Consider the following 26,095-nt stretch of genomic DNA (forward strand, 5'->3'; position numbering starts at 1 on the left):
GGAAGTCACGGATTCTGTGACTTCCGCGACCTCCGTGAATAAAAATGTAGCCTTAATTATGGCAACCAATAGTACATGTAATTCCTACAGTTAATTTAAATACTACTACTTTGGGTAGTATGCTATGCAAACAGAGGTAGACTGACTGCTTTTTATGAATACTTATAGATCTTGATATTGCTGCATTATCATTCTGTTTAACTAGCTGGATTTCAACAATTTAAGGCAGTCTTCAAATTTACCAAACAAAAAATAAAGACTTACCTGCAGCTTGATGAAAGCCAATGGCTGGGGCAAATCCAGCAGCCCCGGCATATGGTGAAGAGATTATTCCTGGGGTGCCTAGAAATCAGACACATCTAATTAAAATCTATTCCAACACATTTAGCAAATAGAAAAATTATCAGTACAGAGGGACATTTCATCTCACTGACATTTCAGAATAACACCCTTCCAAAGGTTTTACTGTATTTTACAGAACTCAGGTTCAACAACCAAAGTTGATGTTTGAAAAAAATATTTACAAGGTTAAAAGATACAATCAGAATTGACCCTGTTTGGTCTGCAATAAAAATCTGAAGATGTTGTGAACACTAAATATCAAAAGAAGAGAGAGAAAATGCTAGCACAGTGAAACAAAGTAAACAGTGAATGGATTTTAACGTCCCACACCAAACCCCCATTCAATACACTTACATTTGGGTTAAATCTCTAGTTGGAGTTTCTTGAGTTACCTTTAAAATTTAGAATTTATTTTAGATAATTTTCTCGGCATCAGCCTTGATATCTCTTCCTAAATTAGGCTGGGGCAAAGGCTACTCTGCTGGCAAGATACAGCAGCAAAAAGCAGACTGGTAGAGCAATGTCCAGCTAAATTCTGACACGGTAGCACGTCAAAAGTTTCTCCTCTGTGTGTAAGAATTCAACTGGAGGGGAGAAGGCATAAGGGTAAGAAGAGAAGCCTGAGCCATAGCTAACTTGAGAGCTTTTGCAGAGAGTGAGGCTATGGACAGGGAATTTTGAATCCTATGTGATACCAGGTATCAACAAGATTTGCCAGGAGCTGGCTCCTTCCTCTGACTATGTCAAAATACTTTCCTACTCCCCATAAGCACATGTGACAGATGTCCCCATCAATGCCCTCACATACTCAGATAAATTGAAGGTTACAGACTACTAAGAGGATGTTAATATGTACAGCCTCAGACATCTATTTGAGAAAGGAGAAAGATAAGAAATGTGGTAATTGTTCTCTTATTTGAAGGGAGTAAACACTTAGGAAGGGAAGGAATGTATATTAACAAAAGGGATATAACTAGAAATAACCAAATAAAATTAAAAAGGTAAGATTTAAGATGAACATGGGAAAATTCCTGACAGCAAAATATTAAACAATAGAATGCTGTCCCCAAGGAAAACAATGAATGCCCAATCGTGAAACATACAAGATTAGAAAACCTCACAAAACAAATGTGAATGCAAATAGATTAACTAGATATTTTATTGGATCTTTTTCATTTCTAAGGGCATGTCTATGGGAATGTTTATAGTTTATGGCAAGCTGGGGTGTAAATCTAACCTGCACTAGCTTGCTGCAGACTAAGTGTTCCTGTGGACCCCGTTAATGTCCTCTTTGAAACAGGACTAGATCAAAGCATATTAACTAACTGTTTAAATGTATCAGCAGGGTTCACAAGGTCAATTAGTCTACAGCAGCATAGCATGGGGTAGAGTCACACCCCACCTTGCCAGGAACAAAATGTTCACATAGACGGCCCTTAAGATACTCATTAAACCCATAAACACTTATGGGAACAATCTGGATACGTTCAAAAGTAGACTCTTTCAGGACAGGATCTCAAACACTGCCCTCACATATGACCACTTGAAGTCACATTTTGGGAAGACTTAAAGGAACAAAGAACAAATTAAGAAATAAAATCAACACAACAGAGTACAGTCACCTGCTCTGCTATTCAACTGAATTAATTGTACATGTCCCAAAATTTTAGTTTTCAATATGCCACCCGTCTTTTACTTACAAAATGTAACTGTATTTTAGAAGTTGTCAGGGGGAAATATTAATTGAACAAACTGATACAGCCTGAAACAATATACCAGAGGGACATGAACTGCCTCATTGATCTCAATGGCTTAACTCTGAAACCTCAATGTCAGTTTAAATGTTAGTATTAACTATCTTATGGCTAATGAGTTTAGAAGAAATATCAATCACGAATTGCCTCCCATGCTTTCCCAAGTGCTCAAATCCCCACCTGCAAAGCTTCTCTTTGCAATGATTAAGGCTACAAACTGGGAATCAGGAAACATGTGGGGCCTTATCTATAACAAAGATTGCTTTCTTAACTGCTTTCATTTTAATTTAGTTTTAAAATCACCAAATTACCCTGAGCAGCACATAGGTTGGTGTTGTGGATGTACACACACCCTCCCTCCCTTTCAAAATGAAATGTTAGATTCTTTTGTTTGCTTGTTTACACATTCAACTATACTTTAGTCCACCACTTCTGAGAAATGCATTCTACACATAGGGCCCTTCATTTTCAGTTTTTATTTTATTTAATTTACCCCAGGAATGTATCAGTGTTTATTACTACAACTACAACAACAAAAACACGTGAAAAATCGGTGGAAAAAATATTAATGTTTTTCTGGGTAAATATCAGGGTTTATTTTGGTGGACAGAAGGATGGGGGGAAAGTATTCAGTAGATTAATGCTTTGATGAATAAAATTCAATGTGGTTTGATGCAAAACTAAAACAGAACTCAAAACAAATGCCATCTCTGAGTTTAAGAAAATAATATCTCTCTAATCCCCAAATAAAACATTTCATTTGAACCAACAGCTCACTGTTGTAGAGTTGAACTATTAACCTATAAATATTTACATTTAATAATGGGGCCACACCATTTGCACTGCATATACTCAACTTCATCCTTTTCTCCTGTTTTTGTTAGTTTTAAACTTTGAAATTCTTCCTAGGGTTCTGAAACTTATTCTGATACAGATTGTTTTCTTTCCATTTTAGAGTGTCTGAGCTTTAAATTGTTATCTGTTATCAGCTTGAAATATGTATGTGGTGGGCATGAGATTCATCAGTACGTTCATATGTACATGCACTTCAGAACTTGCGTGCATGCTTGTTTGTTGTGTGCATCTTCTATACTAATACATAGCCTTACTCCAACAGGCAGCTTTGCATATGCACACAGACTACTGTATTGTAATACATATATCTCATGCAACATATTGTATTTTCTTAATAAAACAAGTTATTTTTATATATTTGAATGATACAAAAGTAGGGGGAAAATTGGGGGGAAAATGAATACTTTTTGTAAAACCCAAGATTTTTTTCAGTAAAAATCAGTTTAAACTGAACAAAGGGACTTATCTACACATTATATAAGTAAGTAACATGATCATATGTTCATTTTTTAAATACTTAAGTCCCAAAGACAGAAATGATAAATTGAATTAGATACATTTCCTAAAATAATATGGATATTAGTGGGTATAGTGCAATACCGTAGGAATTACCACATTAACAACTGAAGCAGACACCTAAGCTCTGACAAATTATTTTGGCAGCCTACTCCCCTCTTATCTGTAGTCACAAAGTGTCCCTTATACAAACAATGCAAAGCATTAATCACATCACATTTTATGCTTGTAATACATGCACTGGTGCATTATACTGACAAGTTTTGGCAATATGGGTACTAATCATTCATTCACAGTTCTAGTTTCCATTATCATTCATTACTGAAGAAGCAATGACAAAGGGCTTTTATTCTGCCAGATGGGACCTGTATGTTGGACACCGATACCAGACAGACACGCAAGAATAGAATACAGCTAAAACAGGAAGATCAGGAATTCTAGCATATGTACAAAATCCTCTGCTATCTAGTTGACTGCAGATTCTAAGCAAACTCTCAGAAAATCTATTATGTCTTATGGGGAAAAAAGCTTTTTCAAATCAAATTTATTCCAAAATGCATCAGAAGTTTTTAACACGAGATATCTACAAAAATGTTTAACATTAAATGGTTTTAAATACAGCAGTGTTTTTAGTAATTACTTAAACTGCAATATCCAAATCCTAAAATAAGGACTAAATCCGCTAAATGTACATACTGATAATTATCCACCACTGTTGCTGGCTTTATCTGAATTCTCTATCATTGCAGCCTCCACTTGCTAAATAACAAGCCTAGGGTTCCAGCTTCTTCACTATCATTTAATTTTATCCTCAGACACTTGAGCTCTGTCCGTACTACCATTTCCACTCATGCTACCACTGTTGGAAAATCTGGACCCCTATTTCTCCAGACAGGAACACCTCACCTCTGTCACTTCATATGTGCACGTATCTAATTCTCACCATCTTTTCAAATAAAGGTGTCTGTGCCAGATGCTAGAAATTGGACAATTTTAATTTTTTACTGCCTGCAGTTGTAAGGCTTCTTGTGATTTTGGACATATTAAACCCTTAGGGTTAGATGAAGTGGTAAAGATGCCCAAATTCTATCTATACCAGCACTTCCAGACTTTTTGGTGCAGCTGCACTGGTGGAGAATTATGGATTATTTGTTAAAGTAGACAGGATCTGATGGTGTTTGTACCAGTCCCAGCACACAAATATGTAATGTAAACCCTGTATCATATCCAAGTCTTTTCTTAATCTATTGTACCATAATCACTCTTCCCCCTCTTGCTGAAGTTTCAGGCAAATTAGCTAAACCTGATTCAACACAACTTACCAGGTTTGTAACAGGCACAATCTTAAGCATTGAGAGACTCCAATGCTTCCGTGATACCGTACTGATGACTTACAATAATTTTGTTTTTAAACAGAAATGGTTCTTATTTTATTACACAAATATTCAATGGCTTCATTTTTACTTACTTTAAAAACAGTGCGACTGCCAAATAACAAGTACAACTAACTTCATTATGTGCATACTTCCTAACAAAACCCCTACAACCAAACAGCAAAGAGCGTCATCTCTCAGGACTACATCAGAAAATTATACTGTGCTAGAGGAAAATAAGATTTTCTTACCCGTTTGTAGCACTTTGACCAGTTGGACTGCACTATAGAAATATATTTTATTTTTTACATAACAAGGGAAGCATTTGGCCCTTAATGAAGACCCATCCAACAGCCAAGAGCTAGAAATCTCACTTGTCAGTTGTAGCTGCTGGTTGCCAAGAGAGCTGGAAATAGTTGTCAAAATAGCACAGATGGCTACACCTTCTTCAGCTAGTCAAATGCCTCTTTCATAATTTCCATTACCATTGAGGTTGTTTAAATAAAATTGCCAAAGCCACAATACCAACATCACAGCCAATATATTGGATCTTTGGGTCTCTTCTGCTGCAATAACTGCAGTGCATTAACTGTTAAGCAGCCCTGTGGAATACAAGTGTATATGGCTACAACATGTCTCAAATATGGTCAATGCATCTCCCTTTAAATCCTTAGTATCCCTCAATTAATACCTTTACCCACAATAAATTGTTAAAACTACTTAATACATCTTCAGTTTTTAAATTTTACAAAAGCTGATCAGTAAGCATAGCAGCTCATATTCCAGTACTTCACTTAAATTAATCTTAAACACACACACATCCTCCCCCACAAACCATACCTACTTAGAAAATTTTATTTCCATACCTCATTCCTGAGGGAACATTCAATGAAATTAAAAGATGGCAAATTCAAAACCAACGAAAGGAAATATTTTCCCCACACACTGCATAGTTAAACGGTGGAACTCACTGCCACCAGAAGTTGTTGAGGCTGAGAACATACCAAATTCCAAAGACCACCACCACATTTATATGGATACCAAAAATAATCGAGAAATATCATAATTAATGATAAATGCTGGAAGGGATATTAAACCTCATGCTCTCAAGGCAATCTTTAACTAAGAGATCAGGATAAGATCTTATGGGGGGCAGAAAATACCACATATACCTAACATGGGGTTCTTATACCACCCTGTACAGCATCTGGCAATAATCTCTGAATTTTCATCTTCTGAAAGTCTGAACCAGACCTTTAGTAATGTACATTTTGTGGTTTAGCTTTGGGGGGGTTGTTTTTTAAAGCACAGCTTTCAAACAAATCATGAGACTCTCTAAAATACTTACAATTTTCAAGCATCCTAATGGAACCAAAGTTTCGGTTGCAGACTATTGTGTAATTAGACCGTCTGATGCACAGTATTTACTCATGTATGAAGTATAGTTGTAGCTGTGTTGGTGCCAGGATATTAGAGAGACAAGATGGCTGAGGTAATATCTTTTATTGGACCAACTTCTGATAGTTTGGAATACTACTAAGGAAATTTTGCCCTGCGGTGAGTAAATAATTATGTTCACAGAATGCCTTGAAACAAAAGCTTTTGGCATTAAAAGTCTGAAGAACTTTTGGTTGAGGAAATTCAGTTTAAGATATTCGATTATTTTCCAGGAGTAGATTTTTTTCTTTAACTTTCATATACACTTTATTGGCATCAAGTACTTTGGACTCACTAGCGTCACTCTCCTTTAGGAACCTTGGGAAATGAGGATGGAAATTCCTAAAGGGCAGTACAACATAAAAAGCAGAGTGTTACTTGCTCCATTATATTTACCTAGAAGGGAGGTTTCCTTACCAAAAGCGGCAGCCATGTTGGGGTCAAGGGAGGGCTGGCCATCGCCAGAAGGAAGGTCAAGGCGAGTGAAGTCTCTGCTTTTGTCATTGTTGTATTTTACATTAAGGCTTGTTAACTTGGAGAAATCGATACGCAGAGTGCAGCATGCATTGTAGATATTCTGGCCATCCAGAGCCTACAGAAAAAAAGTGGTTGTAAAGTTTAAAAAGGCAAAACATTTACCATTCACATATCTTTTTGTTTGTTTGTTTGTTTTAAAAACAGCTTATTACCCAAATACAAATCCACACTAACAGCAACCTTTAAGAAGTTGTTGGTCCATTCCAGACTAGCCATCACCTTCAGCCAAAGATCCTTACTTTCTAGACTAATACTGTAATCAATTGGGTCAGTATGTGTTGCGTATCTCTCTCTGTGCCAATCCACAGGGAATGGGGCCTACAGAGCCTGGTCTCCTTAAAGGATGCATCAGACTCATGCTTTTAAGCCTTGGACATCTTCCACATTTAAACTGCACTATAAAATAGTGGAGTGATATTAGTTTGGGTTTTTTTGGAACAACAGATCAGAGGAATTTGTGGATGTTGGCTCGAGAGTAGTAAATTAAAGTTACTCATTACAGAACTACCCCAACACCACTAGGAAAGAATAAATGAACTGACTGTCTTGTTCATCAAAATCTTTTCTGCACAAGCACGCCTGAGTACTCTCCTAGCACCTCATCACAAAAAAAACAAAAGAAAAAAAAATCAGAGGCTACACATTTTCCACAGATTACCAGTTATGATTTCAGGTTCTGTGATATAGAAATAGGAATAACGATCCGCAAATCCCTAGCTAACTTGAATTAAACGCCTTTACCAGTCAGCCACCTTAACTCCAAATAAAACATTGTTTTAGGATTGAAAACTTCTTTCACTCAATAGTTTACAAGTTATATGAAGACAGCAGAAAGGCCACCACAAAATGGCTACCAGGCTAGAACATGGAATTATCAGGTGATCATTAATCTCCTGGGTCGGATTCTAATTTAATATGTGCCCATTTGGCACTGCCAAAGCAATGTAAAGAGGGCTTAAAGTGAGTGTAAGGTCCCTTTATGCTAGCAGAGCAGTGCAAAGTGGTCTTAACGTAAATAAATATCAGACTTAGTACAGAATGTGAAGATTGATCACATTACTGACCAATAAAATGCATGTGCAATGCCTGAACTCTGGTCTCGAAATAAACATAAGAACATGATTCAGTTTGTTTGTAAATTTGCCTGAAATTAAGTTTATGCATTTAGGTATTCATTTGGGACTCTCTTTCAGCTATGCAATTACCTGAAAAATTAATATGAACAACCACAAAAGTAATATGCTCTGCATAAGGAAAGGTACAATAAAAAAAATTGGGTAGCAAGAGAAATCTCTTCCCTATATCAATACTCACATTCTAAGAAACCAAAGGAAGATAAGCGGAAGTGGCATGCCTCAGGTCCATTTTCAACAATCTGTTACCTGATACATAGTAAGGCCTGGTCCACAGAAATTTTGTACTGGTATAACATTTGGTTAAAGGTGTGAATTTCCTTTTATTTAAAGTCATACAAGTACAACGCATTGCTTATACACCAATACAGCTTATTCCTTGTCCTGTACAGCACAAGGAGAGTTGTATCGCCTAACTAGTATGACTTGTAGCATGCTCATATAGGAGGGTTACCATATTTTCATTTTAAAACACTCCATGGGGCCTGCCCCAACTCCGCCCCGGCCCCGCCCCAACTCCGCCCCTTCCCCAGAAGTCCCCGCCGCAACTCTGCCCCCTCCCCTGAATGCTCTGCCCCCTGCTGCTCCCCCTCCCCTGCTTCCCGTGAATCAAATGTTCGCAGGAAGCCTGAAACAGGGAGGCAACAAGGAGGCAGCAAGTAAGCTGTGGCTGAGTGCGGCCGAGCAGTCCAGGCCAAGAGGCTCTGGCCCCAGCGCCGGCCCCCGCGGCCTGCGCCGGCCCCCGCGGCCTGCGCCGGCCCCGCACCGTCCGCCGAATTGCTGGATGTGCCGCCCCTCTCCGAAGTGGCCGCCCCAAGCACCTGCTTGCCAAGCTAGTGCCTGGAGCCGGCCCTAGCTGTGACGCCCTCTGGAGTGGCGCTCTCACATGGCGGTTTATCATGCGCCGCCAACCCTGTGCCCTCTCTGTTCCTTCTTGTCAGCAACTCCGACAGAGGGGCAGAAGGGTGGGGAATGGAATGGACATGAGTAACACATCTCGAAGAACCATTATGAAAGTAGGTAACCATTTGCTCATGTCAATTCCAGTCTAAATGACTCATGAGGTTTTCGACCTCCTGAACAAGGAGTTGCTCATGAGAAGGATCCCTGAAGAGGGACGGGGAAGGTGGATAGAAGGGTTGGTCAGCTACAAACTGCAGGGTATAGCCCGATGAGACTGTATAGAGCACCCAGAGGTCCGAGGTGATACGGGACCAGGGTGGCTGGAAAGGGGGGAGGTGGTTGAGGAAGACAAGGAGCGGATCCGGTTCAGTGCCTGAGGCATTGTCCTCGGGTGCACCCTCAAAATGACTGCTTCTGGCTGCCTTGATCACTGGAAGGACCGGGCTGCACAGGTGGACGAGACGACAACTGGTGGAGTTGCTTAAAATCCCTGTCTTTTTGTAGGAGCCGGAACGAGGGGTACTCCAAGACCTCGAGGATGGCGGAGGCGCAACAGTTTCCTGGCTTGCTGAGGAGTATGAAGGCCTAAGGAGGGGAGGGTGGCACGGAAGTCTTTAAAGCCATGGAGCCTAGCATTAGTTAGCTCCAAGAGCCCCGTTCCCTCAAATGGGAGGTCCCGGAGGGTACGTTGCATCTCCTGGGACAACCCAGAGGTCTGTAACCAGGAGCTACGCCTCATGGCTATTGCATAGGTGAGCAGCCTGGACGCCAAGTCTGTGGCATCCCAGGTCATCTGGAGGACACCCCTGGCTACCACCGTGCCTTCATCTATGAGAGAGGCGAACTCCTGTGACTGACCCTGTGGGAGGCTCTCTTTGAACTTGCCAACGGAGTCCCACAGGTTGAAATTGTACCTGCCAAGTAGGGCCTGATGGTTAGAGACCCTAAATTGGAGGTTCACTGTGGAATAAATTTTTCTGCCAAATAAGTCTAGTCTCTTGATATCTTTATTTTTGGGGTTGCCACTCGCCTGGCCCTGTCTGGCCCTTTTGTTGATGGCAGACACGACCAGGGACCCTGCAGGAGGGTACGTGTAAAGGTATTCAAACCCCTGCAGGGGGACATAGTACTTCTTTTCCGCCTTCTTGGATGTGGGTGGAATGGAAGATGGGGTCTGCCACATTGACTTGGCAATCTTCAGGACCGCTGGGTGAACGGGAATGCAACCCAGGCTGGGGCAGAGGAGGGAAGGACACTGAAGAGGTCATCAGGTTCCTCAGCTAGCTCCTCAACCTCCAAGTTCAGGCTGGCTGCTACCCCTTTTAAGGAGGGCTTGGTGCTCCCTGAAGTCATGGGGGAGGGAAGTTCCTAGTTTGTGAGGGCCCCGCCACCGCCTCATCTGGGGACAACGAGGATGACTGCTCCGACGAAGGTTGGGGGGCATCCCCTTGCTGCACCGAGGACCATTCCACAGTTGCTTGGGCCTCCCTCAGGGTCACCACCTCAGATTTGGCCTCTTGCTCCGATGCTGGCGCTGGCTGTGTTGGGGGCAGCTTGTGCGATGCTGTCTGGAAGGAACAATGTGAGTACGGTGCCGGCATTACAGGCAGCCCCCACAGGTTGCAGTATTGCCACTGGGTGGGCCATTGCCCCTGAACCCATGCTGGTGCTGCAGGTGCCTTGGTGGGCTCCTCGCAGGGAGACGATTCTCCCCAGACAGGGGAAGGACTAAACTGTCCCTCCGATCCGGACCACTGACTCTCAGCGGCGACTGGTATGGGGAAAGCGAGGGCTGGTTCCTGCCCAAAGAACAGTACCATAGCCCCGGCGACCAGTACTGCGACCAGGAATGGTCTCGCATCTGAGGAGACCGACGCCTAGGCGGCCTGCGAGGCGATGGGCAACCGGTGCCTTGGTGATCTCTGGCAGGACCACCACTGGTACCGAGAACATGGGGATTGGTGTCGCAACTCCAGAGTCCTGTGTCTTGTCAGCCGAGAGCGTGGCGTCAGAGATCTGGAGACCCAGGTTGCAGTACCAGGGTCTTTGACCCCAGCGAAGGGGGACAATGCCTGCGGTCCGGGACGTTCCCATCACCAGCTTGGTCCTCTGATCTGGTGTCTTGGCCAGGCATTTGCAGTGCCAGTCGGCCTAACTGTTCTTTGCCCGCTGGGCCCACCTCAGGCACAGATGGCCATGCGATGGGCTGGGACTCCTACCGCTCCCCGGATTCAGAGGTGGGTCCCTGGCTGGGCTAGGGGGTCTGACCACAGTGGTACCCCCAAGAACCTCCATTGCGGGCACCAGGCCTAGCTCAGGTCCTTTGCCTGAAGCTCCCTTGCATGGTGCCTGCGGACCAGACAACTTAGGCCGCTTCTTCAGTATCGGCGAGTGCCAGCGGTGCACTGTGTGCCGATGCTGAAGTACTGTGCATGGAATCCCAGTGTGAGGGTTCCGATGCTGGGTGCAGAGCAGCCTCCATGAAGAGGGCCCTTAATTGAACGTCCGGCTCTTTTTGAGTTCGGAGATGAAAACGTTTGCAGATCTGGCACTTGTCTTTTCGATGGGACTCTCCCAGGCACTTCAGACAACTCTCGTGAGGGTCGCTGATGGGCATCGGCTGGCTGCACTCAGAACACGACTTAAAGCCTGGGGAGTGGGGCATGCCCCCCTCCAGGACAAAGTCCCAGCCGGGATTCTAACTACTAAAACACTTAACAGCTCACTAATCACTGACTAGATAATAAAGGAGAACCATCTGAACAGTGAAGAATCGCTAATGCTCTTGCTAAGCAAGACCAGGCGCGCCAACCGTCACAGGCAGTAAGAAGGAACTGAGAGGGCGTAGGGCCGGTAGCGCCTGATATACCGTTGCATGAGATTACCACTCCACAGGGTGCCACAGCGGGCCCTACGGATACCACTAAGGCAAAAGTCTCCAACTGTGCATGTGGGCACACACACCCTAGAATGGAATCGACCTGAGCAAGCACTCGAAAAAGAATAAAGGCGTTCTGAGCCCAGGCTAGGGCTACCAAAAGAATTGCCATATTCAGAAGAACTCTGCGGGAATGACATACTAGGTTGAAATTCCAAGGGTAAATGCGTCACTCCTAGGAACTTGTTAAAAAAAAAACTGATATCTACTTTCCTTTTTTACTCAACTGGGGAGTTACAAATTTGTGGCAAATTAAAAGGAACATTGATGTAATTCTGCTCCCCGACAGGATCTGGATTTTGCTCAGCCAATCTACTGTGGAATTCAGAACTCTGGTACGAACTGTTTACCAAGACACACAATTGTTCTCTGCCCACAAAAGAATTGAGTAGTGTTTGGGTTCTGATGACCCAGCAGATTGACTTAGGAGGGACATTGGAATAATTATTGTGAAGGTAAGAGTCTGCAATAGCAGGAAAAGGAATACAGAAAAATACTGGACTAGATCAATTTCTTGTAGCAGATTCAAATTTAACAGATCATCATATTAAAAATGTGACAGCAAGGTCAAATTTCTTAATGTGCAACCATTCAGAATCCAGCAAGCTACAAAATGACTACATGCCTACTGACAAAAACTTTTACCTAGCAAATAAATAAAATGAGGGCAAGGACTTAAGTTCCATGCTAGATACGGTATTATATTGCCCACTCTACCAAATTATGAATATTTGGTCACCTACTCTCTCACTCATCACCCCCTTAAAGGAATGATCCATTCCTTCAAAAATAAAAGCCACGGAATATTTTATTTTGGATGCTTGTTTCTTTGTTTACATATTAATTTTCTTTAACATGGTGCTCGAGTAGTCAAATCTACTATACATGCTAGAAATTAAATAGATATATAGAGGGAATTATTAGCTGTGTCCAGGAGAAAGCTAGTGGCGTCTGTTCTTATAAAAGACTATCACTATGGTATCCATTGCCATTTTGTCTGCTCCTTACTTTATTGCATATCTTGTTTGTGCACCTTGTATCTAAGCAATGACAGGGTCAACATGAAGGAACTACAGTGAAAGAAGGCTCACATTATGAGAAACAGGGAAATGGGGAAAATCACTCAATGTTTTATAATGGCAACCCAAAGAAGGATCCATCTTAGAGAAGTATTTTGAAGGTTTATATCTCCACCCCAAATTAAGACAATGACTGTTTTTTCCACTTTCACGGGTCATTTATTTGCAAAACTGAACATGCCCACGGTTTTGTTCCCTTGTTTAGTGATGTAATACTACAATGAGGAGGTAAGTGTAGGGTTGTACATGTTTAGAAGCCAAATAGGTAGCTTTGGAAGAAAATATGAAAGCATCTACACGAGTCATCAGTTTTGTGCTATTTTCCATAAAATTTAAGTACCAGATTGTATTTCTAAATAACATTTAAATCACTTTGTTTCAATTTAACAAAAATCTTTCTATGATCATAAATCTAGTATTTTTCAGCAAAGCCAACATGACGCATACAGAAACTAAATGTACTTTTCCCTTATTCCTTCTCTTCCTACTCATTAAAATGCTGGGGTTAATTACAGGTAAGAAAAGTTTGACAGATTTTGGAATCAGCAGGTAGTATATGGACTGGGGATCAGTTATAAAAAAAATGTAAATTATTCAAGTAATTGCAAATTATTTCTTTTTGTATCAAAAAAATGAATGCAGGTCTTTGTCACTCATTGTTAGGTTGCAGGTGCTTATCAAACTGATGAAAGATTGGGAAGGCAATCCACAAGTTCTTCACCAATGATGCCAGATTATTTATTTATTAATTATTATCATTATTCTTCAATCATTATCATAGGCCTCCCCAAAAACCTGTGTTTGAACCACATGCAGTTTATTAGCTGGTCATCTTTGCCTGTATTATAGTCTACTAAAAGGAATTAGGAGCCAGATTTACAAGTCTTTGAGCCAACATTTATAAGGAACACGAAATTTCACTGAAATTATTTATTTTTATAGAACAGTACTGATTTGTAATTACAAGGACAATGGTTTTAAAGGTTTTTGAAAAAAAACTATATACCTACCTCATGTTGGCTTTGCTGAAAAATACTAGATCAGGGGTCAACAACCTACGGCACGCGAGCTGATTCTCAGTGGCATGCAGCTCCCCTGACACGGCCCCCAGCCCCACTCAGCCCCCCCTGCCCACCGCTCTCCTCTGCGGGAGCAGGAGGCAGAAGCTTGGTTCTGCAGCAGCCAAGCTTCACCCCTCCCCCGCTTCTTCCCCCAGCGTGGTGCTTTCCTGCCCTACCTCCTCTCCATCCCAGGGCGATCAGCTGATGGCCCTTGCGAGGGGGAGGGGGACGAGTGGCAGCATGCTCCTTGCTCCGTAGAGCAGGCAGAAAAGAGGTAGGAATGGGGCCTGGGGGAAGGGGGTGGAACAGAGCATATCCCTTCCAGCCCCCTGCCGTGAGCCACTCAGGGCAGGGGACTGGGAGCACCCCCACGAGCCAAGCACCCTAGCCCTCTGCCTTGACCCCCCCACACACACACACTCAGCCCTCTGCCCTGAACCCCAACACACACCCAGCCTTCTGCTGTGCACCCCCACAGCCCCATTCCTCTGCCCTGAACCCCCCCCCCACACACACACCAGTCTTCTGCCCTGAACCCCCTCCCCCAGCCCTCTGCTCTGACCCCTGAAACACCCACCCCCAGGTCTGGGGCCCCGGCCACAGGCCCTACCCAGCCCGCTGCCGGCCTAGGTGAACAGAACCCCAGGCTGGCAGCGAGCTGAGCAGGCTGGCGACATAAGATCAGCATTTTAATTTTAAATGACACTTGTGACGTTGTGCAGTCTATATGGTTTTATAAAAACTTGATAATATGTCAATATAATGTAACTGGGATAGTTTTAGAGAAAATACGGTAATAAGTGAATGTAACGTAACTGGGATATGCTTCATGCAAAAGGTCTCTTGTAAGGTATCATTACAAAGCTTATAATCTACTGAGTATGATCATCTGATTTGTATAAATGTACCACTCTTGTATCTAAAACTAGAAATATAAAATGTAACTCTGAGGGCCTATTGTAATTGTGTAAAGTGTGGACCATTAATGATGGTTTGGAATCTTGATGACTCCCCATTGTCTGCAGATGGCTGTATTTACCTGTGAGTCTTCCTGTATATGTGTGTGCTGGCAAGTGAGTAATGAAGTCTTGCAGTGACATGTGATCGTGTCACCTGAACTGGAATCCATCTTTAACCTGGTGCTTTTCCAGTGAGGGGGGGTGGAAACCCAGAGGGACAAAGGGTTCCCACCTTATGCAAAAGATATATAAAGGGGGGAAGAGAACAGAGAGGGAGAGGAGCCATCATGAAGAATCCCCTAGCTACCACCTGAGCTGCAACAAGAGCTGTACCAGGGGAAAGAATTGTGCCCAGGCCTGGAAGGTGTCCAGTCTGAGAAAAAACTTACTGAAGCATCTCTGAGGGTGAGATTATCTGTATTCAGTTTGATTAGGCATAGATTTGCGCATTTTATTTTATTTTGCTTGGTGACTTACTTTGTTCTGTCTGTTACTACTTTGAATCACTTAAATCCTACTGTCTGTATTTAATAAAATCACTTTTTATTTAGTAATTTACTCAGAGTATGTATTAATACCTGGGGGAGCAAACAACTGTGCATATCTCTATCAGTGTTATAGAGGGCGAACAATTTATGAGTTTGCCCTGCATAAGCTTTATGCAGGGTAAAACGGATTTATCTGGGTTTAGACCCCATTGGGAGTTGGGCATCTGAGTGCTAAAGACAAGCACACTACTGTGAGCTGTTTTCAGGTAAACTTGCAGCTTTGGGACAAGTGATTCAGACCCTGGGTCTGTGTTGGAGCCAGACGGGAGTGGCTGGCTCAGCAAGACAGGGTGCTGGAGTCCTGAGCTGGCAGGGAAAACAGGAGAAGGGGTAGTCTTTGCACATCAGGTGGCAGCTCCCAAGGGGGTTTCTGTGATCCAACCCGTCACAACACTTCTTAAACATTTTGAAAACCTTGTTTACTTTACATACAATAGTTTAGTTATAGAATATAGACTTATAGAAAGAGACCTTCTAAAAACGTTAAAATGTATTACCGGCACGCGAAACCTTAAATTAGAGTGAATGAATGAAGACTCGGCACACCACTTCTGAAAGGTTGCCTACCCCGGTACTAGATACATTAGTTGCCAGTTTTCATGATCATAGACAGATTTTTGTTAAATTGAAACAAAGTGATTTAAATGTTATTTAGAAATACAATCTGGTACTTAAATTTTATGGAAAATAACACAAAACTGATGATTCACGTAGATGCTTTCATATTTTCTTCCAAACTATATACCTATAACTGTACATTGGCCAAAGCAGACAGCCTCTACGTAAAAGAATAAATGGATACAAATCAGACGTCAAGAATTATAACAGTCAAAAACCAGTTGGAGAACACTTCAATCTCCCTGGCCACTCGATTACAGACCTAAAAGTCGCAATATTACAACAAAAAAAACTTCAAAAACAGAGTCCAATGAGAGACTGCTGAATTGGAATTAATTTGCAAATTGGACACCATTAAATTAGGCTTGAACAAAGACTGGGAGTGGATGGGCCATTACACAAAGTAAAACTATTTCCCCATGCTTATTTCCCCCCCTCCCCCCCTACAGTTCCTCATATCTCCTTGTCAATTGCTGGAAATGGGCCATTTTCATTACCACTACAAACAGTTTTTTTTTCTCTCCTGCTGATAAAAGCTCACCTTAACTGATCACTCTCCTTATAGTGTGTATAGTAACACCCATTGTTTCGTGTGTGTGTGTGTGTGTGTGTGTGTGTGTTTTCCTACTGTATTTTCCACTACATGCATCTGATGAAGTAGGCTGTAGCCCACGAAAGCTTATGCTCAAATAAATTTGTTAGTCTCTAAGGTGCCACAAGTACTCCTGTTCTAGATACCTACAGTAAGCAGATATTTGTCTTTTTAAACCCGAGATAGCAAGTGAAAAATTTAAATTCCCCCACCACCAGCATCTATTTCCTGTAACTAGAAGGAATACTAGCAGTGTACAGTAACTCTGCACTTAAAGTCGTCCCGGTTAACGTTGTTTCGTTGCTGATCAATTAGGGAACATGCTCATTTAAAGTTGTGTAATGCTCCCTTATAACGTTGTTTGGCAGTCGCCTGCTTTGTCCACTGCTTGCAGGAAGAGCAGCCCATTGCAGCTAGCTGGTGGGGGCTTGGAACCAGGATGGACCGGCAGCCCCCATTAGCTCCCCCTCCCCTAAGTTCCCAGTGCAGCAGCCGCCCAGCAGACTACCAATTGCCGGCAGTTCAGCTGTCCCTCCCCCCACTGCCATGTGCTGCTCCTGCCCTCTGCCTTGGAGCTGCTCCCGGGAGCTTCCTTGCATGCAGTGCAGGGGAGGGAGGAAGAGGGGGATTAATGTCAGGGCCCCCTTACCCCTTCTCCATATAGAGCAGGATGGGGACAAGACAGGGCTCAGGACGGCGAGAGCTTGCTGGCCGCAGCAACTTCCTAATTTTTTTTTTTTTTTTTTTTAAAGGCAATGTGCTTAGAGTGGGGTCAGCATACTTAAAAGGGTAATGTGCATCTCTCCCACACACAGGGTATGTGTGTCTGTCTGCCATGCTGTCTCCCCTCCCTTCATTCGTGCTGCCTTGTAGAGTGTGAGGCTACATTAACAATGTGTTAACACTTGAGGGCATATATATGTAGTTTGGTGAAAAAAAGTTTCCCTGGAACCCAGCCTCCCCATTTACATAAATTCTTATGGGGAAATTGGATTCGCTTAAAGTCACATTTTTCAGGAACATAACTACAACATTAAGCGAGGGGTACTAGCCTTAACCTGCGACCAGGTAGACAGGTGAAATTATTCAAGACCAGTAATGCATAATTAGTAGTAAAAGTACTGAGGTTCGCCAAATCATTCTCTATAACATAATTACAAAACCCCAACGCTACTTGAGCAGTAAGAGAATTTATGTTTTACTAGAGTGTCAAGAAACCCTAATACTAGGGCAGTGCATAGCAAAACCATTTACATGTAAAGAATGTTTTTGTAATTTATTTTATATTGACTAAATAGGTCAGAAGTACATCTTTCTGCTTACCATTTTGGCATAATTTGCATTCATTGGATCAGCATACTGAAGCAAGGCCTGAAACTGATTGTTCTTTGTGAAGGTGATAATCTTCAAGACAGTTCCAAACTTGGAGAAAATCTTTAAAAAAATAAAATAAATAGAGAAATAAAGAATTTAGACCTTTAAAACTATCTGAAAAATTCAGCTACAGTACACAATTTTAGCTCGAGATACTGTTTTTCCAAGAATAAATTTTATATTAGAAATTAACAAAATAATTCTCAGTTCTATCAGAATACATGTTTTGGAGGCAAGTTCATAAAATATATTTTCTACTAGCCACTAACTTGCTCCCCATCCGCCAAAAAAAAATCAAAAGGTAATTCTCTCCAAGAGCAAGAGTCACTGTCTGTCAAGCTACATGCCACAGATCTTGCTCAGAACTGGCATAAAGAGAAGGGCCTTTGTTCTAGACCTCCAGAGATGCTGCAATACATGGGAGTTTTGGTTTGAGAAGTGGAGTTTCACAAAGCAGTTGAGAGCAGGGATTCACAAGCTGTCATTGAGGGTGATGGGATGGATTGCACCCTCAGCAAGTTCGCAGATGACACTAAGCTGGGGGGGGGGAGAGGCAGATATGCTAGAGGGTAGGGACAGGGTCCAGAGTGACCTAGACAAACTGGAGGATTGGTCCAAAAGAAATCTGATGAGGTTCAACAAGGACAAATGCAGAGTCCTACACTTAGGATGGAGGAATCCCATGCACTGCTACAGGCTGGGGACCGACTGGCTAAGCAGCAGTTCTGCAGAAAAGGACCTGGGGATTACTGTGGATCAGAGGCTGGATATGAGTCAGCAACGTGCTCTTGTTGCCAAGAAGGCTAACGGCACATTGGGCTGCATTAGTAGGAGCATTGCCAGCAGATTGAGGGAAGTGATTATTCCCCTCTATTGGGCACTGGTGAGGCCAAATCTGGAGTACAGCATCCAGTTTTGGTCTCCCCCCCCCCCCACTACAGAAAGGATGTGGACAAATTGGAGAGAATCCGGCGGAGGGCAACGAAAATGATCAGGGGGCTGGGGCACATGACTTATGAAGAGAGGCTGAGGGAACTGGGCTTGTTTAGTCTGCAGAAGAGAAGAATATGGGGGGATTGACAGCAGCCTTCCACTACCTGAAGGGGGGTTCCAAAGAGGATGGAGCTCAGTTGTTCTCAGTGGTGGCAGAACAAGGAGCAATGGTCTCAAGTTGCAGTGCGGGAGGTCTCGGCTGGGTATTAGGAAACACTATTTGACTAGGAGGGTGGTGAAGCACTGGACTGGGTTCCCTAGGGAGGTGGTGAAACCTCCATCCTTAGAGGTTCTTAAGGCCCGGCTTGACAAAGCCCTGGCTGGGATGATTTAGTTGGGGTTGGTCCTGCTTTGAGCAGGGCGTTGGACTAGATGACTTCCTGAGGTCTCTTCCAACCCTAATCTTCTATGATTCTATGACAGCTCGAAGTACTAGGTGCAAAGCTGGATGAATTCTACGGGTTCAGTAACTGAAGATCTCTTCTAAACATCTCATGTAGCCATGTTTTATTTTTGAAACCACAAAAATAACTGTCCATGAGATCTGAAGCTCAAAATGCTATATAATTTATTTATCAAGAGTAATCAGTGTGTACAAGACGATATCCCTGCCTCTGATAGCTTACATAGAAGACATAGAAAGACAAAAAATCCACTGTAAGACTCAATAGAAGGAGAAACTGAACACAAGTTTTCCCCTCTCTCCACTTCACTCTTTGTCATCTCTTGTTTTATACTTGTGTTGTAAGCTCCTCGGGGCAGGGACCATCTTTTTGTTCTGTGTTTGTACAGAGCTTAGTATAATGGGGTCCTGGTTGCGGACTGGTCCTCCTTGGTGCTACAGTAACCAAAAAATAATAGTAATAATAAAGGATCTGAAGAAGAAGAATGTGGGGAACACACTGGAATTGGAGAATATCCACGCATACGACACTGCATGTGAGACAGCAGAAAGGGGAGAGGAAGGAAGAAAGGGAATGTTGTTGGAAGAACATGAACAGCAAGGAGGAATGCAACAGAACACTAGATCCGAGGGTGAGCAGAATTGTGGAGGGCCTTGAAGGCATGGACAGTAAACTTAAACATATACATTGGATGTGGAGAAACCCATAGGACTAGTTAGAAGGAAAAGCAACAATCTGGTCAACAGATGAGGAAAATAACGTGGTTGCTGATCTCTGGATCAACTGGGGGTCAGCAATATGGGTAACAGTAATCGAGAACGGAGGCAAGAACATGGACTTGTCTTTTAAACATTAGAATGAAAAGGAAGGGCTGAATCCATTGTCAATATGGTCAACCAAAAACCTATGGCTAAGGCTGAGAGTCTGTCATGGAGATCACAGAAGTCATGAATTCCGTGACTTTCTGTGACTTCTGCAGTGTCTGGTGCTGGCTCAGGGGCTGCCTGAGCTGGGCAGCCCCTGGGACAGTAGCAGCAGTTTGGGTATGTGGGAGTGGGCTCAGGGGTAGGGGCAGGGAGTTGGGGAGTGCAGGGGAGGGGGGCGGTGCTTATCCTGGGGGGGGGCGGCCTCCCCAGATCCCACTGGCATGGCCCCCGTGCAGCTCCTAGGCAGTGGAGGGTCTCCGTGCTGCCTGCAGGCCCCGCCCCCGCAGCTCCCATTGGCTGCGGTTTCCTGCCAATGGGAGCTGCAGAAGCTGGTGCTTGTGGCAGGAGAAGCGGAGCCCCTGTCCCCGCCGCCTAGGAGCTCTAATGACACGAAGCCAGGTAGGAAGCCCCTGCCAGCCCAGCCACACACCCTTTCCTCCCCCAGTATCAGTGGCGGTCCTGGGCCACCTCCCCCAGCACATACACAGCGCCCCCGGACTGCCCACGCCCCCCACCCCCGCCACCTCCAGCACGCATGACCCCTCACCCAAGTTTTAGTCAGGGCAGGTATTTTTAGTACAAGTCATGGACAGGTCACGGGTCATGAATTTTTGTTTAGGGCCCATGATCTGTCCGTGACTTTTACTAAAAATATCTGTGACTAACACATAGCCTTACCTATGACTGATCAACCTAACCACTCGCCTAGTTTTTAAGCCTCCCAAGTTGACGGTTCCTACACTACAACCGTCATCTTTGGTAAAGGACAGAACAGGAATCTCTATTACAGTCTTTTCATCATGCATCTTAAAATTAACCAGGGGGTTGCTGCTGGTAAAGCACTTCCCCTTGTCCAGGGGCTAAGTATACAGTCTCTAGAACACACACTTCCTTCAAATCCATATAAATTAGGTTATTTATAGGTAAACATTGCAACTAAAATAAAATTATGTCAGTCTGACCGTCCAAAAAATGATAATGAAACCGAATATTTACATAAATTCTTAGGAGCAACTGTATGCCCAGGTATGAACTACCAAAAAAATTGGCAGAAAAGCTAACAATAAAGCATTCCAGTTTTGCTGTTTCTTCCTCAACACGCTGTTTAGAAGTCCTTATCCAAAGAAGCAGGAGGATCAAAAGAAGGCATGGAAGTGTCACTAGTAAGAACAAAGAATAAATTTGCCATTTTGAATTAAATCCATTCAAATATGGTTCTATAATAGACTACAGTTTGTCTTGAAGTGGCAATCCTCATACAAGTTGAGCACCCAAAGTACAAATTTCGAGACAAAGCATTACTGGATTTACACTAGCATTATAGATAGTATTTAATAACCATTTGTTTCCTCTCCCCACACCTGGTTACCTGATACAGCACTTCCAAAGTGACAGGGTAGAAAAGGTTTTCAACAATAATTCGGAGAACAGAACTTTGACCTGGAAGGAGTCCACCCTCAGTAGCAGGAGCACCTGTAAGGGCTAGGGCTCCAGACTGCACAGCATTCACTGCTTGCAATGCAGCTTGGGTTCTCTGAGAAAGAGGAGGAAGATAAGAGTTAACGTACATAAACAATTCTCATGCAAATAAAGTATATAAAAATGTTGTTTATCAGTTTAAGTTCTATAGACTTATATTGTACTTGTATTTAGAAAATATTCACACAGGACCCAATATATAACTTTAGGTAAGGAGTACAGTCAAGTTATTTGGAGGAAGAACGCCATACAGTACTTGCACACAATCTGCAGCAACAAAAAAATGGCAGACTACTTTCAATATTCATTGTGTTCCTCACTTTATTTATGATTACGTGTTGGACTAATAAAGCCTCATTTTTACAACTCTATTTTTAAATGAGCTGAAAGCCCCAAAGACCTAGGATAACAGTGTGATGCTGTTGCAAAAAAAGCAAATATGATTCTGGGATGTATTAACAGGTGTGTTGTGAGCAAGACAAGAGAAGTCATTCTTCTGCTCTACTCTGCGCTTGTTAGGCCTCAACTGGAGTATTGTGTCCAGTTCTGGGCACCGCATTTCAAGAAGATGTGGAGAAATTGGAGAGGGTCCAGAGAAGAGCAACAAGAATGATTAAAGGTCTCGAGAACATGACCTATGAAGGAAGGCTGAAAGAATTGGGTTTGTTTAGTTTGGAAAAGAGAAGACTGAGAGGGGACATGATATCAGTTTTCAGGTATCTAAAAGGGTGTCATAAGGAGGAGGGAGAAAACTTGTTCACCGTAGCTCTAAGGATAGAACAAGAAGCAATGGGCTTAAACTGAAGCAAGGGAGGTTTAGGTTGGACATTAGGAAAAAGTTGCTAACTGTCAGGGTGGTTAAACACTGGAATAAACTGCCTAAATAGGTTGTGGAATCTCCATCTCTGGAGAGATTTAAGAGTAGGTTAGATAAATGTCTATACGGGATGGTCTAGACAGTATTTGGTCCTGTCATGCGGGCAGGGGACTGGACTCGATGACCTCTCGAGGTCCTTTCCAGTCCTAGAATCTATGAATAAGACTTTCAACCAACAACAGAAGCCGAGCTGTGTCAGTCCTGTTCCAACAAGCAAATCGTGCACTGGACTGGGACTCACTGCACTACCACTGCCACTCACCGGCTGTATGACCAACTCATTTCACCTCTCTGCCTTAGTTCCACTATCTGTAAAATGGCAATAAGGATACCTACCTTCCTTTGTAAAGCTATTTGAGATCTATGGATGAGAAGCACTATATAAAAGCTTATTATGAATCTACTGTGTTACCGCTACCATTTAGAACCAATGAAGGATAGAACTGGTCTACTGTTGAGCAGTGGGACTCCCCCTGCTCCATTTTACTATAATGGTGTATTTTGCAAAAATCATGCATCTCACACACACACACACACACACATCTAAAACTGTATAAAATTACGTATTTTGATTGTTAATTAAAATGCTTACTTGATGTGGTGTTTGTTTTTCCCCTTTATTAACTTCACACATATAGACAGGAAGTAAGTCTTCTGAAGACAGAACTGTCAGCCAGATTGCTTTAGGTTTGATTAGGAATGTGTGTTCTATTTATACACAACCACGTGTACTTTGGATATACCTAGCCTCAGCCTGCTATTCTGTACCCTTTCACATTCCTGAGGTATGCTGCAACACGCTCTGTGAGGCAACTCTAAGTAGACTGCAAGCCAATGGGCCAACTCACCAGCCAGTGCATCAAAACCACTTCCAACAGGTTTTCAATCCCTATTCTTCAGGAATTGAGTTTTATTTTTCAAAAAGTTCAACCTATAAATCATGCCCTTTCTCCTGACCTGGAGTCTCCTACAAGAGTGTATCTACTCCCTCTTGGCTCCCCAGGTCATCTGCCTTTCTGCTCCCTTCTGCTGGAGCCTTCCTCCACCATACGGACTTCCAGCCTTCTCAGCCTGCTCCCTGCGGGGTTGCATACTCAGGCTGTCTGCTTGGAGGCTAAGGAGAGCCCCACTTCTTCCTAATCTCAGTTTGCCCTTTATATCCCACCAGGCCTACTCTCAACTTTCTACCATGTGACTTCTAGGACCTGGAAATGTGAGCTAAGCCCAGCACAGGGTGAAGCTGAGCCCCAATTCCCTTAAAAGCCTCATCCTGGGACACTGATACTATGAACTGTGAATGCAGGCATAAGTGGAACTAGTTACTCCCAACCCCTCTACCAGACCCTCTAAATTGAAATCCAGAGGCAAGAGATAAGAAACATGAGTACAGAAAAATTAAATGGCAAAAAGGTTATCATTAATGCAGAGTTAAGGGTGCCCAGTGATAGAGTGGGCTCTTCTAGAACAGCAAGTCAAACTTCTGAAAACCAGGACATACAGAATTAAGGTAAACGTCCACACAATTTTAACAATCTTAATCTAACACAATCTTAAAAGCTGGGAACAGTTACTGGAAATTACTCCAGCTGCATTCACTGTGTTAGGTGAGCATATTAAATGGTGGAGAAATAAGTTGGAACAGTTTGGAAGAGCTGTGATTGTGATATGAAGAGACCTGGGAATTTGTTTAAAGCACATTACAGAGCTGTGACACTGCTATGAAGAAATCTGGGTCAGAGTCCCTGCCATGTGCGTTGTCAAAGGAAAGGTATCTGTACCTACAGGTTCCCAGTCTGCATCATTTCAACACAGAGTTGTGTATGTTGTGTCATAGCAGGACACTGGGATTTTTTTTGCCATGGATACTGTCAGTAGTGAGGTGGGATATAAAAGCAGTCTGTGGATTTACTAGTGATATGGGGAAGGTAAGGTTACTTACGCCGTACAGTAAGTGGAATTCAAGATATTTGTCCCCATGAGCACTTCACTTCAGGTGCACATGTATTCCATGCACCACCTTTGATAGCAGATTTTTGGCAGCAGTGCCTTTTTGGCCCACACGTGCTCTCCAGGCATCCTCATACCCCATACTGAGGAGATATAGAGCCATGTGAATGAATCACCCCCTCAGTTCCTTCTCCTCTACAAACTCTCACAATACAAGAGTTCAAAGCAGAGGGGATGGAAAGCAGGTAGTGGAGCAGCACTCATAGGGTTAAACATCTCAAAGAACTCCAGTTACTGTACAAGGTAAATAACCTCTCCTTTTTCAAATAATGTCCCTTTAGGTCTGCCACTCCAGGTGACTCCCAAGCAATATTTCCTGAAGAAGGCGGAAGCTTCGGAGAAGATTCTAATACTGATGGCAGAACTGCAGTGCTGAGAGGCACATCTGCTCTAGAGGCATACACTACAGTATAACGTTTGGAGACAGTATGAATGGAAGCCTAAATGGCAGCTCTGCAAAATTTCTGCAACTGGTACGTGTTTTTAACAGTGCCATGAAAGTAGCTTGAGATCGGATAGAATCTGACGTTGGGGCTGTTCCAGATCCTCAACCAAAAACATCAAAATTGATGATCAGCGGAGGAAGGCTGGGTAGTCGTAATCAATACAGAAGACGGATTACTTTTCTGATAACTAGATCTCTTCTTGGGTGGCTCAGTAGGCCGATGGAAGGTACGGAATTAGACTGGTCAGGATCTCTGAGCCATCTGTGACCTGCTAACTCTTTTGCACAGGTGTGTAGATCCAAAGTGAGCAGTGTGGACCTTGAACCCTTGAGGGTGTGGCAAAGACTAATCAGTATACTCATTGAAGAGCTTACGTATGTCAAAGGGAAGGTCCTCTACAGTGGTCTGAACAGTAGCCAAGACCCTTGTCAGGAGCTGATCCTTAGTGATGATCGCGTTCCACTGGTCGGTTCTTGATGTTCCAAGTGGACAGATATTCAATAAATTATATTTGCTGTAGTTGATGTGATTAAATTTTAAAGCTTGGTAATTTGCAACCTTGTACTGTAGCATCGTGAAAGAGTAGCTCTTGCAATCAAAGACATCTCTGCATTTTTGGGTCCATCATAAAATGATGCCCTGGAATGATATCTGCTGTGCTTGTTGAGAGCATCAACAACCAAAAAGTTAGGAAGAGGGTGTGTAAACAAAAATTCGGAATTTTTCACTGGAACAATTTGTCAGCTCTTTTACATGCAGGTGAGACGGTGACATGAGGTCTCTGAAATGGTTGGCCCTTGAGAAGATGTAGGCTTTTTTGGAGGCAGGTTCTGTCCGAAGAGATCTGGTTCTTCCTTTCCTAGAAGCCCTACTGAGTACCCTCTGTGTTCTTGTCCTGCAAAGAGCTTAAGGAAGCTTAAGAGCACACCGTTTAACGTGCCCCA

General features: G+C 43.1%; 1 protein-coding gene across 2 annotated transcripts in view; it reads right to left on the minus strand.

Moving 5' to 3' along the window:
* Positions 1-26,095, minus strand: part of PTBP3 (polypyrimidine tract binding protein 3) — a 106,872-nt gene that overhangs the window by 18,252 nt on the left and 62,525 nt on the right. For both annotated transcript variants that reach the window (XM_034773009.1, XM_034773008.1), the window contains 4 exons: positions 21,712-21,876; positions 17,969-18,079; positions 6,695-6,869; positions 265-342 (listed from right to left, as the gene is read on the minus strand). In XM_034773009.1, coding sequence (XP_034628900.1) covers positions 265-342; positions 6,695-6,869; positions 17,969-18,079; positions 21,712-21,876 — 529 coding nt within the window. The remainder of the gene's footprint in view (positions 1-264; positions 343-6,694; positions 6,870-17,968; positions 18,080-21,711; positions 21,877-26,095) is intronic.

Source organism: Trachemys scripta, chromosome 6 (assembly GCF_013100865.1).
Source record: "Trachemys scripta elegans isolate TJP31775 chromosome 6, CAS_Tse_1.0, whole genome shotgun sequence".
In the NCBI taxonomy this organism is placed as follows: domain Eukaryota; kingdom Metazoa; phylum Chordata; order Testudines; family Emydidae; genus Trachemys; species Trachemys scripta.